General features: G+C 50.6%; 5 protein-coding genes across 5 annotated transcripts; 3 read left to right on the plus strand and 2 right to left on the minus strand.

Annotated features, from left to right (window-relative positions):
• Window positions 1-155: 155 nt before the first annotated feature.
• Window positions 156-2402, plus strand: STEHIDRAFT_91409 (Clavaminate synthase-like protein). Its single transcript, XM_007300015.1, has 12 exons — window positions 156-635; window positions 693-759; window positions 812-941; window positions 996-1109; window positions 1173-1214; window positions 1269-1344; window positions 1397-1433; window positions 1490-1559; window positions 1615-1687; window positions 1752-1901; window positions 1955-2062; window positions 2134-2402. The coding sequence occupies exons 1-12, from the start codon at window positions 413-415 to the stop codon at window positions 2187-2189; spliced, it is 1146 nt and encodes a 381-aa protein (XP_007300077.1). The 5' UTR covers window positions 156-412; the 3' UTR covers window positions 2190-2402.
• Window positions 2403-2589: 187 nt separating this feature from the next.
• On the minus strand, window positions 2590-4852 carry STEHIDRAFT_118416 (uncharacterized protein). Its single transcript, XM_007300016.1, has 14 exons — window positions 4707-4852; window positions 4617-4629; window positions 4504-4553; window positions 4351-4435; window positions 4272-4283; window positions 4188-4212; window positions 4049-4116; window positions 3811-3930; window positions 3722-3757; window positions 3609-3669; window positions 3382-3546; window positions 3228-3302; window positions 2944-3149; window positions 2590-2843 (listed from the first exon to the last, which is right to left on the minus strand). Exons 1-14 carry the CDS (start codon window positions 4764-4766, stop codon window positions 2734-2736), a joined length of 1086 nt encoding a protein of 361 aa, XP_007300078.1. The 5' UTR covers window positions 4767-4852; the 3' UTR covers window positions 2590-2733.
• A 1278-nt stretch (window positions 4853-6130) lies between these two features.
• On the plus strand, window positions 6131-7821 carry STEHIDRAFT_144661 (NAD-P-binding protein). The gene is made up of 7 exons (XM_007300017.1): window positions 6131-6213; window positions 6279-6352; window positions 6437-6555; window positions 6620-6687; window positions 6761-6899; window positions 6982-7119; window positions 7180-7821. The coding sequence occupies exons 1-7, from the start codon at window positions 6199-6201 to the stop codon at window positions 7689-7691; spliced, it is 1065 nt and encodes a 354-aa protein (XP_007300079.1). The 5' UTR covers window positions 6131-6198; the 3' UTR covers window positions 7692-7821.
• Window positions 7822-7837: 16 nt separating this feature from the next.
• Window positions 7838-9427, minus strand: STEHIDRAFT_91411 (uncharacterized protein). Its single transcript, XM_007300018.1, has 5 exons — window positions 9409-9427; window positions 9290-9347; window positions 8977-9228; window positions 8675-8912; window positions 7838-8598 (listed from the first exon to the last, which is right to left on the minus strand). Exons 1-5 carry the CDS (start codon window positions 9415-9417, stop codon window positions 7995-7997), a joined length of 1161 nt encoding a protein of 386 aa, XP_007300080.1. The 5' UTR covers window positions 9418-9427; the 3' UTR covers window positions 7838-7994.
• Window positions 9428-10182: 755 nt separating this feature from the next.
• Window positions 10183-16649, plus strand: STEHIDRAFT_107911 (uncharacterized protein; the record flags this gene model as incomplete). Its single annotated transcript, XM_007300019.1, has 31 exons — window positions 10183-10230; window positions 10290-10459; window positions 10491-10521; window positions 10560-10611; window positions 10667-10713; window positions 10779-10960; window positions 11016-11100; window positions 11175-11444; window positions 11533-11763; window positions 11868-12023; window positions 12106-12306; window positions 12402-12486; window positions 12555-12625; window positions 12688-12734; window positions 12824-13014; window positions 13107-13268; window positions 13328-13488; window positions 13566-13698; window positions 13778-13938; window positions 14006-14206; window positions 14270-14340; window positions 14396-14538; window positions 14612-14734; window positions 14801-14952; window positions 15007-15095; window positions 15159-15377; window positions 15437-15706; window positions 15770-16100; window positions 16167-16245; window positions 16308-16464; window positions 16532-16649. 31 exons carry the CDS (start codon window positions 10183-10185, stop codon window positions 16647-16649), a joined length of 4437 nt encoding a protein of 1478 aa, XP_007300081.1.
• Between the last annotated feature and the right edge of the window lie 621 nt (window positions 16650-17270).

Below are 17270 nucleotides of genomic sequence, written 5' to 3' on the forward strand. Positions count from 1 at the left end.
ACGTTCGAGGAGCACGGCAATTCCCGACCCACGACCACGTCCCAATTTTCTAAATTAAAATTCTCGTTTATTCTCTTCCTTCGTCCTATTGAGACCACCAGATGACCAAAGCGCCCCGAATGAGACTGGATTCTTGTACTGGATAACTGTCCTTGCGGATGCCTTCCGCATGCATCTAGTGCACCCCCATGGGCTCCCATCGGTACATCTTCTAGCTGGTCCTTCCGTCTTGCGTTGATCCTGAGTTGTCGTCATCTCTCTTCGGACTTTGCACAACTACTCCATTATTAGGACAAGAAGTTGTCAGGCTCTCGTGCAAGGGATGTCGATAAGCTTCTGGTACGGCCAGTTTAAAAGTCTCTGGAATGTTGTGATTCTATGGTGGCAGTGATTTAACCCTCTCGAGCACATCATGACGATCACTTTCGACATTCCTCCTTACTCTCGTCCACCGCCAACGAAGGAGGAGCTGGATTATGCCCCGCTTTCTGTAGTTGATCTCAGCAAATGGGACCGTCCAAATGGCAAAGAAGAACTTGTCAACGACTTGCGGGTCGCCATTGAGGACGTTGGTTTCTTGTTCGTCGTGGGCCACGGCATAGAGGATGAGGAGGTGTTGAGACAGTTGTCCATCGGTAGTAGCCCATACTGTCGGGATTATTGTCGCCTACTAAAACATTGTTTCTTGATAGGGGATGCGTTTTTCAATCTCCCTCTCGAGGTGAAGCGGCAGCATCCCTGCGACTTCTCTGTTGGAAAGTGCGTCTTTTTCCATATTATACCCCACCTTGCCACTGACGTCGACTCGAAGCTATTTTGGGTATCGCGAGCCGTATCAAATCTTGGGAGATTCAGGGGTCAAGTCGAACATCGAGATGCTCAATCTGCCCAAGGACACTCCCTCTCTCGCCCACGAGAGGCTTCGGTACGACTTCCTGGAGGTGAGTAGTGTGTGTCTCAATATCTGATTTCAATCTTCATCTATTGTCTATCAGGAACTACGCTCCGAGACCAAGGCCTTCCAGGTCAAGCTTCATCAGCGAATCCTTGAGCCCCTGTTGAAGCTCTTCGCGTTGCTTCTTGAACTGCCTGAGGATTACTTCTCTGCCGTCAGTCGACTTCTAGATCTCCTTGCTTCAGGTCATCTTCACAATGTTACGGTGTTCTGTTAGGCCCATGCGTTCGATAAGCCGGCAGAAGATCACCTGCGTTATGTACGTACGCGGCTGTATTTTTGGCTGTACCATGAGCTCACAACGCCATCGTAGATGCGGTACACTCCGAACGAGCGTGAGGTAGATGCCAAGATCGACAACCAGTACACGAAGGCTCATACTGATTTCGGTATACCATCACGTTCTCGTAAACGTTTCTCGGAAGCTAATCCTCTCGATAGGACTTCTTACCATCTTGTTCCCCCAAATTGTTAATGGGTAGGTATCGGTCGTCTCTCCATTTCGACTTATGTTGATGGTCACGCTTCTCGTAGACTGCAAGTACGGACGACCTCTGGGGAGTATAAATACGTGCAGTACATCCCTGGGCATGTTGTAGTGAATGTATGTGCACCATTGTCCACAACATCCCCTTTGAGTATGCTCAAAGTTCTATCAGACGGCCGAAGTCCTCACCTTCCTAAGCGGCGGGTATATTAAGAGCACAGTTCACCGTGTGGTTCGGCCCCCTGGTGCGTCGTCCGTTTAAATCATCACTCCCCCTAAATACTGATGCCTATCGCAAATGTGCTACAGAGGACCAGGCATACGTCAAACGTCTTGGCTTGCTATACTTCTCTCGCCTTGCAAACGAATTTGACGTCAAAGTGGCCCCGTCGCCCCTTCTCCAAAGGCTCGGGTTATACGATCCCGCTAAGGAAGATTCTAACCCTCCGAAGGGTCTTGGTTTGTCATATTCGTTCTTTTTGGTAAGCCGCATTACTGACGAATGCCTATAGAGTGGGGCAGGGCGCGCGTGAAGCACACTCATAACAAGGTCGTTTTTGAGCACGTTGATCACCCTGTTGCCCCGTTCAAGTACAAGAATCATGAGATCAACCTTGAATGTAAGTTCCATTACACTACTATAATATTATCTGAGTGTCATTCAACTGAATTTATCGGCTTGGTGTTACAGACAAGGCCCCGCCAGTTTTGGGCGCATCGCCTGCGCGTACTCCGATTTCCGTTTGATCTCTTGTCCATATGTAGAGTGGTGTCACTCTTAACGGGTCAGTGTGTGTATGAACTAGCAGGAAGTTGTAGTGTTTATTGTGCCTGTAGAAGGCCGAAGTCATGCTTAGTCAACTTGTAGTTTTCCGTATATCTAGCAGATTCCGGTCTGTATCCTCGAGTTTATGAACAGGCTTTGTCTCCGAAAGCTTCCGAGACGTGTATTATTTCTTCTTTCCACAGCTGACGATTGACTCTAAGTTGGCCGTTGGATTTCGGGATCGGTGTTTGTTTCGAAGGCCATTGATGCAGTCGCGCCCGTGTTTAGTCCGAGAAGTGCGGCCAATAAATCGCACTGCCGTGCAGGAAGGTAACAGAGACTGATATTTCATGATGTCGTGAACAGGGGGGTTGCAAAGCGAAAGTTACTAGCCACCACAGGATATTTGTACGGTGCATGCAAGACCGGGATGGAACGAATGAGGAGTCCTGAACCGCCAAGCGGTAAGAGGAAGATGGATGTAAGAAGAAGAAGAAAACAAGACATCAGTAGTCATGAACGCAATCATTCTTGTACAACGACAGAGTCCCTGCCGAGCTCTGGGTCATCGACCCTCTTCCTATCTCCCCAATTATCTCCGTAGTTTACTTCTTGCTCCCATCGTACCATAATACCTACCGTCCAAAAAAAGGAATCCCATGAGGTCCAAGAGTTCGAGCGCCGAGAGTACGAAAGATGATGGAAGAAAAAGAAAGCTCGGGATATCAGACGCACCATTGCCGACCGTGGGCTGATCGTCCTTCTGAGGAATCGATGCCGTCGACCGATCGTGTGGTGGCCTCGGGCTGAGAGCAATCGAAGCGTTCGGATCAGTCGAATCCTCCGCAGCGAAGTCGGCGACCCAGCGGCCAAGGGTATTGCTGAATTTGTTGATACGCGGTGCACTGGTACGGTTGCGTGTCGCACGAAGGTTGAGAACGCTACTCAGCAATAGCTCATCAGTGAGTGAATAATGCAACGAAGTAGGGAACGGGTGTGAGTGGGAAAATAATACATACAGACGGCAAGATAAAACAACGGACAGCTGAATGCTCATAGCCGCGTTTATGGACTGGATAAGCGTGTTCTTTTGCCTTTGTGATAGAATAATCCGTTCATTGGAGTGATACATCGACGACGAGACGCGCTGATACAGAATGAGGTGGGACGTACAAGAAGAAAATCACATTGATGAGGTTGAGCGAGGAGATAGCGACGAAGTAGAAAATACCCTCTTTGATGAAGACATTCATCAACGACCGAGTCGATGACGAGCCCATAGCTTTGTGGCGGACACTTCGCCAGATAGTCATCGCTGTCAAGACCAAATCGACGGCCCTAAAGTGATAGAGTTATCAGCTTTAAGGTGATCATACAAAGGATTTGAGAGACAATCATACATAGGTGACGCATAGAAAGCGATAATGAAATTGGGACCGGCAATGGACGGCTGTGAAGCAACTGATGGCACCTGTGAGGCCGAATGTAAGTCGGAGATAAAAAACAGACTCACTAAGACAAGGGCCTGGCCAGGATGGCAGTTTTGCATCTGCCAACAAAATATGTCAGTTGTCGGAGTAAATTTGTAGAGCATGAACTTACAAGTCGCTCCGAGGGCACAAGTAGCGAGCATCACGCCTGTGAAGCCAGTCATCATGATCGATAGGAAGATCAATACAATCCTACTACGGCCAAACAGCGCATATACACGTAGAGCCAGTACTGAAGAAGATCATAAGAGGTCACACAACGAGACCATGGTCAATTGAGAAGTCAGCGATATATATCGCAAATGATACGATAACGGTGAGAAGAGATTGAAAATGTGGATTTTGCATACCCAATTCGACAGATACATCGACAAGGACGGTGAAATATGGTAAGACTTTGAGGTTTTTTGCACATGCTCTGGCAAAAAAAGGATTAATACTAGACGAGAGGGAGAGGATATGGATTGAAAATAGGCGATGACGACTTACTCTTCTGTCCATTCACCAAGGAACCCTGTTGGAGAGGACGCAGTAAGTTATGAAAACATCTCGGAGGCAGAATCGCTATCTTACATATGTCGGCCACTGGTCACAGTCACAGAAATCATCAGTAAGGTGTATGTGCGTACGAGCTGAGAAGAACACCACTGACTTATCATATCTACGAGCGTATAGTAACGCACGAACAAGTACAGAATCTTGATAGCCGACCAGTCGGACTTCCAGATATACTTCCACTGATCGACGGATGCAAGATTAGGCTTTATGAATTGATTGTAAGGGCTCCAACCGAGAAAACGCTCACCTCCGCTGGTAAACATACAATCCAGTCCCAATACCATATAGATGACGTTGCTTTGAAAGAAACAACGGGAGGATGAGCACCGTATTACCTCTATGACCTCGATATAGACCTACACGCAATGTATATCTATGGTGCACCAAGCGTGTCCGCGTTCATAAGCCAGTACACCCAAGCAAGGGGCCGACAGATGAAGAAGAACCTACCTGTGTGATGTTCACAATGCGCTCAAATGCTGCTGCTGCTGCAACCTCGGCGGCAGACATGACTGGAGCAAAAACAGTGGCAACGGTGAGTGGCGGAAGTCCTGATTTTCGAACCGTTTGGCTGAAAGAGAGGGGAGAAATCCGACAGGATTTGGGAAGGGAGCCGGAAGTAAATGGTCAGCAATAGCAATTGCGTTCTTAAAGGACGATGTGGACACCAAGCGAGTGGCTCGCTGCAGATGAGATCTGCAGTGGCCGACAGAGCTACTTTGCCTACAGGGTGATGGGGTTCCGCAGAGTTTCCTTAGCAAGCCATCGAGATAAATTACTACAAAGTCGTGGTGAGGGCAACAACACTGCAGAATTGGAGTGAATCAAACAAGAGACTTGAAGGAAGAACTCCTCGGTGCTTACCTTCGTATGATGCGCGGACTCCAACTTTGCAATGCTCAATTCGCCACGAACACTTTAAATTTGATAAAACTTTGCGCGGACAAACCAGAGCACATGCGCAGTCTGGCCCGCTCATAGGCACGGTCAAGGCCCAAAACCACATCGAATGGAAGTTTGAGTGAGCGAACTCTGCATGAGCTTGTCCGTCTGAGATCTCCTTCATGCTTTGAAAGATACATGAACAACCCCTGTCCTGGAGAACAAAAACTGAGATCTACTCAGCGCCAAAAGTTTTCGTGTAATATCCAATTGAAGACCGTACTTACCAGGTTCTCTGCCTTGCTAAAAATGCGGTAAATGGGTTTTTGTTCGTTTGGGCTTTGGATTGCGGGCCGGGAAGACCTGAGGGACGAGCTCGAGGCTGTAACTTGGTCGCTCTAGGTGACCGAATGACAAAGATAGGCTTCAAGCGTCGAGCGTCAAGGGCACAATCAGGTGGACAGAAATCAAAACGCTCCGATCTTCACGATTCTGAGCGCCCTTACCAGGTTCCGGAGTATGGAAGGGAGACGAGTATGAATCTAAGACCGCGTAACGCGAGAAGTTGGCCTTGTCGGCGGAGTTTGATTGTTGGGGGCCCACATGCGCCACAAGCGGCCAACCCCGATTGGGCGCGCGGGAGGGGTGGCGAACGGTGACCACTGGCAGTACCGTTCAAGACCTAGTAGTACCGACCTTTCTGCTCTGGGGTATTGTTTTTCGTGAACTTCTGAGACGACCCCACCAAGAAGGCCCTGCTTCGTACCTTGTACATACCTCACCCGCCCATGTACTTATCTCCGAGTGCTCGGACATGTGCAAGAGCCCGCAGCGAGAGCTGGTGAGCGTAGCAACTAGAACAAGACCACTGGGATACCAATCATCACTATGGGCGGGACTAATGACCCCGCTTGAGGTACACGGCCTCGAAGCAGTTGGCCATAAAATATTTCAGAGGCACCAACGGTAGGAAAGAACTCGAGCTCTCCCGCCGCCTCTTCACTTCCTCGTTCGTCTCTAATAAAACTTCATCATTCTTTGGTTCAAAGCCAACATCAACATGACCTTCGTACTTGTGAGTTCGCCTTGGAGTGCTTTTCCAGACCGAAATTTGGTGCTGACCGACGCGGCGTGGTGTAGGTCACTGGAGCCTCTGGCTTTCTGGGCGCTCACATTGTGGACCAGCTGCTCAAATTGGGATACAAAGTTCGAGGGTGAGCTGAATACTACCTGTCATGGCACCTTCAACGACCCCGCCGTATGAGAGATGATGCTAATCGAGAGACGACGTACCACAGAACGGCAAGATCGAGCAAGGCCGACCGTCTTCGTGCTGCTTACAGCTTCGCCGACGACCGTTTCGATGTCGTCGTCGTCGATGACTTCTCGAGTTCCGACTTGACTGCCGCGTTTGAAGGTCTGTACACCGGCCATTCACCAGAGCATAGCCTGTTACCTGACAAATGTTGGTACCGTGTTAGGCATCGAGGTACTCGTACATGTAGCGTCGCCCATGCCCACAGCTGGCCCTGCTGAGGTTATACTCAAGGTATGTCTTACCCTGCTCACGTTCGCATAATGTAGCATTCACGGCTGGCTGAGGACCTCCTTGCACATCCTAGGGTGCGATAAACGGGACCACTAGAGTTCTCGATTTCGCCGCAAAGTCGGGGACCGTGAAGAAGGTCATCGTCACATCGAGTGTCACGTCGTTGCACCACATCAACGAGTCTTTCACCGACAAGGTGTACGGTGCTGACGGTGAGTATTTCGATGGGCAGCATCCAAATGAGATCTGTAGAAGCGTCTCTGACCTTTGTCTTTCTTTGACGACTGGATGTAGACTGGAATCCGCAGACGTACGAAGACGCGGTTGAGCCCGGCACCCATCCATATTCGGTTTACTATGCAGCGAAGACGGTTTCTGAACAGGCCGTTCGTAAATTCGCGAAGGAACATCCGGCAATCGATGTTTCGACCGGTACGTGAAGTCGCCGATCATCTAAACCCAAGCGACGTCAGCTAAACTCTAGTCCACTAGTGCATCCGACCTACTGCTACGGGCCTACCGCCCCCAGTCACGTCTCCGATGCCCCAGCAGATAGTACCAACATCTTGATATACGCCCTCTTCCAAACGCCGGCCGGCTCTCCTCGCAGTCCGCTTCCACCCGCTCAAGCCCTGATCTCACCCACCTACATCCACGTCTCCGACGCAGCCCGTGCTCACGTCCTTCTTATTTCTCCTCCTTCCGAATGTCCTACGTCCTGCCCTGGAGAGGTCAAGCGAGTGGTACTCAAGAGCGGAGACATGCGTTGGATAGATGCGCTTGAGTATCTTACGAAGACGAGACCTGAGCTGAAGGAGAGGTTGTTTTTGATTCCTGAGAATTACGAACACCCAGAGGGGTGGGCGAGGTTTAGCGGTGAGAGCACAGAGAAGTGGATCGGCTTCAAGAACGGAAGTTACAAGGATTGGAAGGTGATGTTGGACGAGGCGGTGGATGATATCCTGAAAAGGGAGAAGGGTCTGACGACGGTGAAGGCAGCGTGAAGCGTTTCGAGAGGTGTCCATGACAGGATGGTCGTATAGATATATTAGCAGAGTGCACCAGCGTTTAATTAATTCGTGGTCCCCTGCTTGAAAGTTTGTCCGCCATCGAAGTGGAGCCACCTCAAAGTCCTACAGAGGATGATATGGCCGAAAACAGTGTGATATTTATGGAGATACTCCAAGGAATCAAACTGATGGAGAGACGAAAGTAAAACGCACAGACATACATGTACACTGTGAAGCGAAAAACAGGAAGACGAACCAACAACCTGAGTACCAGCATAATCAACCCACATCACCACATCACGGCTTCTGAGTGATCCTCCTCGTGAAGCTCCTCATCCGATCCGCGTTCTTCCTCCTCCTCTCCACGTCCACGTCCACACTTGACGTTGGCTTCATGATACCCGCATTGGCCCTCGGCGCGACGGAATAATTGCCCAACTCTCTTTGAGGGATCATGACCGCATTCTTCCTGACCTTGCCCTTCTCGCTCTCCTTCGCCCTCGCCAAAATCGCCGCCAACCTCTCCTGCCTCGGGGCCTGAGTACCACCCTGTGAAGCGCCACCCTGGCTGTCGTCCAACATATCGATCGCGAGAGGGATTTCCCTGTCCCTGTATGATGCGGAACGTTTGATGATTGGTCGAGACCAAGTGGATACGAGCGTGTTGGCGATGCGGGCGACGTCGGGTGTGACGCGTTTACATTTTGTATAGAAGAGAACAATGCGACCGAGTTTGGAGGCAATGAGAACGTTGGTATCGATATACTCGAGGCGTTGGATGGTTTCCATGAATTCTTTTTGGATATTCAGAGCAGGGAGGGAGCGGTCTGGGAGGGGCTCGAGCCAGCGGCGAACGCCTTCGAACAGGTTGTTGTCGATGATGGATTGGGAGAGTCCTGACCTATTTTAGATATTAGGAAGGTGGCACATGGGTCAGAATTAAAGAAGCATGTCCAAGAAAGAACAAAAACACCTACTTGCGAAGAACATTCATGACTTCGGGGAGCATACGAAGTTTTGCGGTGGCGGGGAGTTTCTCTTTGTTTGCCCTTTCGTCGTCCTCAGCTGCAGCGAGCATGGCTTCTCGCAGCCTCGAAACTTCCTCGTCCGCGAACCTATCTAGGACATCTTCGTCCTTCTTCCTCTTCTTCGGACGGGAAGTCTTCTTTGGCTTCAATATGGCATCAATCTTCATGTCCAGGCGGATCTTGTCCGCTATACGAAGCCCACGTACCCTTCTTCAGCGTATACAAGTAGCGCCCGAGGGAGAACGACGAACCTTCCTGCTTGGGCAGATTACTCAAGTCCTGCTCGGTTCGTTCTACCTTCCTCTTCCTCTTTCGCTGGGTGGTTCTCCGCCTCCCAACCTCTGCGACCTCCTCGTCTTCATCCCCACCATGTCTCCGGCGAACCTTCCTCTTCTTCTTGGGTGCACTGTCTTCATAGTTATCGGCTGACCCCTCGCTTCCTGTTGTTTCCTCGTCGTCGGGACGGATAGGACCAATGTGCTTGGGCGGCTTTGGGAAATCCTCTACGTGGATGTGATAGCGTTGGTAACATGACCAGGGAGTCGAAAGATTTGTGTGGCGTACCTTCAGGCGCGTCAGAAAGTTCGGAATCTGAACCGAAGATATCTTTCTCCGCAAATTTCTATATACACGCAATAATAGATGAGCATGGGGCGAATACAAATGTAGAGGTGAGCACACACGTCGGTCATGGTGGTTAGCTTGAGGAGGTATTGTGTCACAAGGTGTGACTGTCACACCCAAGAAGGGCTGGAACCCGCCGGAGCCGTCGGCTCAACGTTTTGGCAGCCAGGCGGCCGTACTTACCGTGCCTATGACGCCAGACACGAGAGATCGGCGACGGCGTCCGCTTCAGGAAGCCCCGTTTTCTTGCTTTTCTGTCTGAGACTGTTGGTCGTTGAGCCCGACGTCGACAACGACGACGGCGACGACGCCTGGAGGAAGCATCCCGCACCATGTGGAGCACCATGGCCGCCCAACTCGACGATGTGCCGCTTCTCACCGTGTTGGCCTCCCTCCCGCCGGGCTTCCCCGCTGCTGTCTTCCCTACCCGGGCCCATTGGCAGGCTCAGCTTGAGCACGACCCACAACTATCCCTTCCAGTATGGTCCAACAATGCCTATGAGCTCCTTTTTCCTCCACCGAACATCATAGACACCGATGCTACTCCACGAAGTTCTCCGCGCTTCATACGTTCTATCCTATCTCCAGACAGCGCAGAAACTTGGTCAACATGTCTCCGCAACATCGCCACTCCGGACTTCGCCTTCCACTCACACCCCAATGAACCAACAATTCCCAACTCCTCACAAGCAGTTGTGCTACATCTTACCGCAGGAGGATCACTCCGTCTTTCTGTTCAGCTAGTGGAAAGCCGTTGGATAATAATCATGGGTGCTGTCACTCCCGAAGTCACGGTCTCAGAGGATTCTCGTGAAGGCTCTATAGGAACGTCAATGGTCTCGAGGACAGATATCAAGCCTGATTATTTGCCCTCCCCTCCAGTGCGTTCATTTCTTCCCATCATTACCCATGTATCTAGGCCGCTCACAAATTATTATAGCTCGAAGAAACCACCTCTCCGTCTCACTTTCTTTCCCCGCTACTGAACACCGTCACTGGACGCATGCTTATCGAATTTGATTGGGCATCGACATCATTAGGGCCGATTTCAAGCTGGCCACAGTCTCTCCACACCGCCGTCTCCATCCTACTCTCTACCCAATTTCAATCGTGAGTGGTTCTAAGTGAAATTGTGGCCCAGAGATAGTAACGCCTCAATGGCTCGTGTAGCTGTATGTTTTGGGGGTATGTCTTACTTTGGCCGTTGTAGATAGTGGCTTTAGCTAACTGTCTCTTCAGACCCGATCGGCTTATCATGTATAGTAAGCTTTTCCATCGTCGCCACCCAACAATCATCCCGGCTCACGTACACCCCAGATGACAAATACATTGAGAGCCCAAATGTCAAGCATCCCTGGCTCTTCGTACGTTCGTCCGTTCCCCTGCTCTGCCGCTTTAGTTATAACGTCTTCTTCCATGCGTTTCATAGGGTCAGCCCGCCCGTGTAGGCTGGGCCGAGATTTGGGATGTATTCGAGGGATACTGCAGTACCGTGGACCAAGGTGTTTCAGTCAGCAAGACCAACGATCCTCTTTTCTTCAAGCCTTCTCCAACATCTACCACGCATGGCGTCGAACCATGCACGCTTCCCCTAGTCGAGGTGTACTTCTCGTATGTAAAATTGTATCCATGTGATCTCCGGTGACTGATCGATTTCTGATGACAGGTGGAGCTACATACCCGTAATGATAGAGGACGGGAGTGTAGGCGGCATCATCAACACTTGTATGGATACGACTGACAAGGTTCTCGTAAGTCGATCATGTCCTGGCCCCATTGGCTCTGTTTCTCATTTTGGATCTCTCCATCTAACTTGGTTCCATAGGCCGACCGACGTCTCGCCACCCTCCGCCACCTCGCCGAGCGCACAGCCGCCTGCTCATCCACCCTCGACTTCTGGCTCGCAGTTTGCGAATCCATCGAGTCCAATGACGCCGACTTTCCTTTCGCGCTCTGTTACATCGTGGACGAAGACAATGCGAGTGGTGCGACTGAAAGCTGCTATTCGGAGCCATCGACCGCGACTCCTGGAATGAAGCTTGCTTTAGTCGGGAGGGTTGCAGTGCCCGAAGGACACCGCGCTGCTCCTGCACATGTAAGTCTCCCTTTCTTCGGACCAGTTCTCATGAGGTATTGTCGTGATCGACGATTGACTCGACTTCTCGGGCTCTCGATGTGCTTAGGTCGTTCTTACAGGAGAAAATGAGACTCAAGCATATACGTGGCCGTTCAATGAGGCGAGCACAACGTCGAAGACGGTTTGGACGGAGCTCGCGCCCGATATTCTGGACGGGTTTGAATACGAGAATCGTGGGTGGGGGGACAGGCCGACGAGGGCTGCTGTCGTACCTCTCAAGACGCATGATGACAGCTTGACAGGTTTTATGGTGTTGGGACTAAACACCCGAAGACCGGTACGTTTTCATATCTACCCCGATTATACCCGATGTCCTTCCGCAACGCACTGTGAGACTTGTTATCTGACATCGGAACTGTGTTTTGTTCGATAATTGAACAGTACGACTCGGATTTCAGAAGGTTTCATGGCGTCATGGTGCAAAACCTCAGCGCCTCCCTCGCCGCGACGCAGAGTTTCGAACAAGAAATCCAAAGAGCCGAGGAGCTCCGAGCCCTCGATCGTGCAAAGACGACTTTCTTTCAGAATGTCTCTCATGTAAGCTTTTCTCTTACCTCGTCTCTGTCTATCATTCATCCCTGACTGTCATATAACGCAATCATGTCTTCTGCACAAACAGGAACTTCGTACACCGTTGACGCTCATCCGAGGACCAGCACAGGACGCCTTGGCAGAGCCTCTCCCAGTTGGGAGGGTTGATCCGGCTAGAGCAGCGACAGAGAGGGCGAGGTGGAAGCTTGTGGAGAGAGCTAGTGGGAGATTGTTGAGGCTCGTCAACTCTCTGCTGCTCTTTTCGAGTGCTGAGGCAGGGAGAGTGCACGTGCGTACCATGATCTCTCCCAAACTCTAGCTGGGCGCTCATTGATTCTGATCAACATTATTGACATGCTGAATGTGGTCGTGCTGGATGTATAGATGAGCTTCCATCCTGTCCGTTTGACGCAATATACGAAGGATTTGGCCTCGTTATTCAGGAGCTCAATCGAGCGTTCCGGGATTGGTGAGTTGTTCCTTCTACATCGGCACGTCGGAATTATTGTAGACTAACCGGACATGCGTGTTGGCTAGATTTTATCGTTGATATTGATGATGCACTTGCTCATAAATCCGTGTACGTTGATGCCGAGATGTGGGAGAAGGTATGAACATAATCAAATATCTGATTGTGTGGTTCCTCTGCTGACTTATATCATCTGAACAGGTCGTATTTAACCTCCTCTCCAACGCCGTCAAATACACGAGCAAAGGGTACGCACAATCCCCAGTCAATCCATTCACCTACAGGCCAAGGCCTCGCCCAATCCAGACGTACTAACCCGCTTACTGTTTTGTTATAGCTTCATCAAGATCTCCATGCATTTCGCATCCTCTGAGGCTGTGCTGAAGGTGGAAGACAGTGGTTGCGGTATACCGCCCGAGCAGCTCGAGCAAGTCCTCCAGCGATTCCATCGCGTTGAGTCAGAAACGAGAAGAGAAGGTGCTGGCATTGGACTTGCATTGACCTCAGAGCTTGTCAAACTCCATCAAGGTATGTCTCCCTTCCACCATGGTCTGCTCGCTCCCAAGAAACATCCTGAAGTCGGTTTCGACATTTTCTTCCGTGGCGGTGGTAAATCGCAGGCAGGGTCGCGGTCAAGAGCTCATTGCAGACGCCAATGATGTCCGGATGGAGTATGTTCACGGTATACATCCCCCTTGGACATCAACATCTACCGGCCGATGCGGTCAGTCATACACCACTTCCCGCTGAGTTGCATCCTGGGGCATCTGATGGTATTTCTAGTAAGTGATCTCGCATTGTGCATCAATATCTGGAGCTGACCAAAGATGGATCTTAACAGCCGAGGAACCAGGGAACTGGATCAACGATGAGCTGGATGGCTTGTCAATAAGCACACTCAGCTCACCGATGAGCACTATGCCTTCGTATCAACCGTCTTCGAATGATAGTGTTGGGTATCCCTTCCCTGGATCGGTCATCCTGCTTGCCGAAGATAATCATGTACGCCTCGTCCTTCAAGATATCTACGCTCGCTCTTGTGCTCCATATCTGATTTTTCCGTACTCGACTTGTTCTAGGATGCCAGACTATACATCAGGAACATCATCGCGCCGCTCGCGGAAGAAATCGTGGCGGTCAGCGATGGTCAATCTGCTCTCGAATTCATCAAGAACTCGTCCAAGCCACACATTGTCGTTTCGGATGTATTGAGTAAGTCGCTTGCGGCCAGGATGCATAGGCATTCAGATGTTCCAGCCAACTGAACATGCCTCTTGTTTAACGTTGTCAGTGCCTCGAATGACTGGGATCGAGCTACTACAGGCCATTCGCAATGATCCCGACGCAACTATTCAATCGATTCCGTTCGTTATGCTCAGCGCGAGCTTGGAAAAGGAATCGGAACTCGTTCCGGATGGGTCCATAACCGGACCTACGGACTTCCTGGTCAAGGTACAGAATTCGTTACGCCCGCAGTACTTATGCTTCATCTAATGGCCCTACGTTTCGGACTCATCAGCCATTCTCGTCAAAGTCACTCATCTCTATTGTCCAAGAACGGCTCAGATCAGCACGCCAGACTACTGATCTTGAGCTTCGGGTACAACAACGGACCGCGGAACTTGAATTGAGCCAGCTGAGATATAGAAGGATCAGCGAGTTGTCGCCTGTCGCCATATTCGAGACGGATGAGAGCAACCCAGGGTTGATTACTTATGCTGTAAGTACTCCTTGATAGCCTGTCTCCATCGTTTACTATGCTCACTTCGTACGGTTCTCGTAGAATGACCAGTTCTTTACTATCACCGGTTTGCCCAATAGACTGCCAATGCAGATTGAAGAATGCTTCAATTCGTAAGTCTCGCTCTCGCCGCTGTACCTCATAGCGTGTTCTGAAATATCTATGCAGCATGCTACCTGAAGATCAAGTAACCGCGCACGACACGCTCCGTGTTATGCTCAAGAATGGCACCCCCGGCCATTTCGATTGTCGGTTCACGTCAGGGAAATGCGCCTACACCGACGTCCTCCCTCTATCATCTGGCGCACTGCGTGAGCATCCTCCTTTCTACCATTATACTAACTGACCTCATGTCCATGCGCCGTTCCTTTTGTTGTGTCACAGTGGGAAGCCTGACAGATCAAACGGAGCAACGTCTGTTTGTGCAGCAGCAGCTCGATGCAGAGCGCTCAAGAGCGGAAACGGCCGAAAAGCAGCGATACTTGCAGGAATCATTCGTAGATATTGGTCAGCAAACTCTCTATGCCTCTCGCGATATCTTACATAACATATTGACGGCGCATGCTTCATCAGTCTCGCATGAGCTCCGAAATCCTATCAGCGCGATCATCCAGAGCGCAGACTTGTTGACCTTCGCTGTCGCACGCTTCGAAGAAATTCTCGGAGAGCTATTTCAATCAACGGCACTCGCATCTTCGCAACAGGATGCCAGCCTTCAAAAACTGGTGAGTCGAAGTGAGAGTGAATTGTGCTCGAGGTCCTAATATGTCTTCAACTAGCGCGAACTTGCGAAGACAGAATTGGACGACGCTAGCGATGCTATCTCGTCTATCAGCCTCTGCGCTCGACATCAGTCGATTATTGCCAGGTACGTCAATGCATCCGGTGTACGACTTTTGGGAGAGATCCTTACCCTGCCTATTTGATCTAGTGACATTTTGGCAGTTTCTCGCATGGACAATGGGCTTCTTGGGGTATCTCCGTTCTGTTTCAATCTAGTAGACGAGTTGCAAAGCACAATGACCATGTTTGCGGTGCAAGCGCATACTCAGGGCATCGAGTTGCAGCTCGAACTTGGCGACGGAGTGGACGACGACACTTGCATCGTCGCGGACCCCACACGGTTATGCCAAATCTTGGTAAACCTTATGTGCGTCCTGCTCCCTCGTGCTAACTTCGTCAATGCTCAATATCCTTACCTCATCTCAGCTCGAACTCGTGCCGGATACTTGAATCCTGGGACGGCTCGCGGAGCATCGCTGTTGCTGTTGCTCTGACGGATCACCAGCCCTTCGGAAGCTGTGAGCAGGATGATCCCTCGTGCCTATGGCTCGCTTGCAGCATATCGGACTCAGGGCCTGGCATCAACTCTGAAGATCATGCGCGTCTCTTCACACGATTCAATGACGTCCGACCTGGTGGTGTGCGCCGTCAAGGCTCCATGGGTGGGACAGGTTTAGGCCTCTATCTCTGTAAAAAGTAAGTATTTGGTTGAACCATCAACATCACTATCCTGTATAACCATCTTGCCTATCATTCCAGGCTGGCCGAGCTCCAAGGCGGCAATATCAAAGTCTCGACGAGTATGCGGGGCGGGGCGGCATTTGATTTCTTCATCAAAACACGCTTGGGCGAACGATCACCAAGTCGCATGAGACAAACGTTCAAGCAATACCTGGATCGAACGTCTCAGTCTCCGACACCAACGCGCACGCCGGTCACCACCCCGCCGGACGGTGTAGTACCTCCTCGTATAGCCTCTCTATCGGCTCCACCTTCCCCGGCTACTATTCTGCTTCCATCTTTGGCTGACACACGAAGGAGCGATAACTCAGCAAGATCTGCGAAGTTGATCCTCGTTGTAGAGGATAATGTGAGATTCCGTCCCTCATCACAAGTCGTTCGAGTCTTTCGATGCTCATCCGCGGGTGTTATGTAGGCCATCAATCAACGACTTTTGTGCAAGCAGCTTTCAAAGGCCGGGTTCACGACCGCCGGTGCAAACCATGGTCTCGATGGTCAGTATTGTTGTCTTTGTCACATCTCCTGCTACTCACTGCTAACATGACGACTCTGGTAGCTCTGAATTACTTACAAAACCTTGAGAAACAATATCCCGCTGCATGCCTCATGGATTGTGAGATGCCGATCATGGATGGTCTCGAAGCTGTCACGAGGATACGAGCGATGGAGGCCGAAGGGAAGCTCCGAAGTTCATGTCTGCCCGTTTATGCAGTGTAAGTCTTTCCCTTGCTCACACGCCTAATTATACTTTTTATGTGTTCTGACGTTTTCCATCGATAGGACGGGGAATGCTCGACAGGGTCAAGTGGATGCCGCTAAAGCGGCCGGGATGTCTGATGTCTATATCAAGCCATATAACATCGCAGACATCGTTCAACGCATCGACGCGTTGATCTGAGCCGATCTGGCCGTCTTTATCCCTGATACCCTTACATCATCGGCATCTTCTCCTTGCGAGCCATTGCTGGCATCACAATGACCACAATCCTTTGTTTCTTCTCAGCGCACCCTACACTCTCACTTTCACGCATAAGCGCTTCTCAAGAAGTTCATCTATCACGCCATATCTTCTTTCCGAATTATTGCGTCCATCACCTCTGGCACATTCTAAGTTATCATCGCTTTCACCGTCTCGTTCTGCTGTATTGTAACTGATCGTCATTGTTTTCGCACCTCTGGATCTTGGTTGTCCCCACGTTTACCTGGCATGTAATTTGTATCTTCGCAACGTCTCTTTCCTGCTTCCGCTTCAAGTCACCTTCCCACACACTCGCTACCATCTTGACAGTGGGGTGCATGGTGGTACATTTTAACCACTATCCTTTCCACCGGCCTCTGCGCAGTGCAGCCTGCCCTCAGGCTACATAGCTAGATACCTTACTTATGTGTTGCCTGGGAGGTTACTTATAGAATAACAGGCTCGCTCAGCATGCTCAGATCGTACTCACATGGCCTGGCTCTGCACCGCATGATGTTGTCGTAGATGTAACGTTTGTCTTCTTCCGCCCCTTCTGCTAGC

The sequence above is a fragment of the Stereum hirsutum genome, assembly GCF_000264905.1.
Source record: "Stereum hirsutum FP-91666 SS1 unplaced genomic scaffold STEHIscaffold_2, whole genome shotgun sequence".
Classification (NCBI taxonomy): Eukaryota; Fungi; Basidiomycota; class Agaricomycetes; order Russulales; family Stereaceae; genus Stereum; species Stereum hirsutum.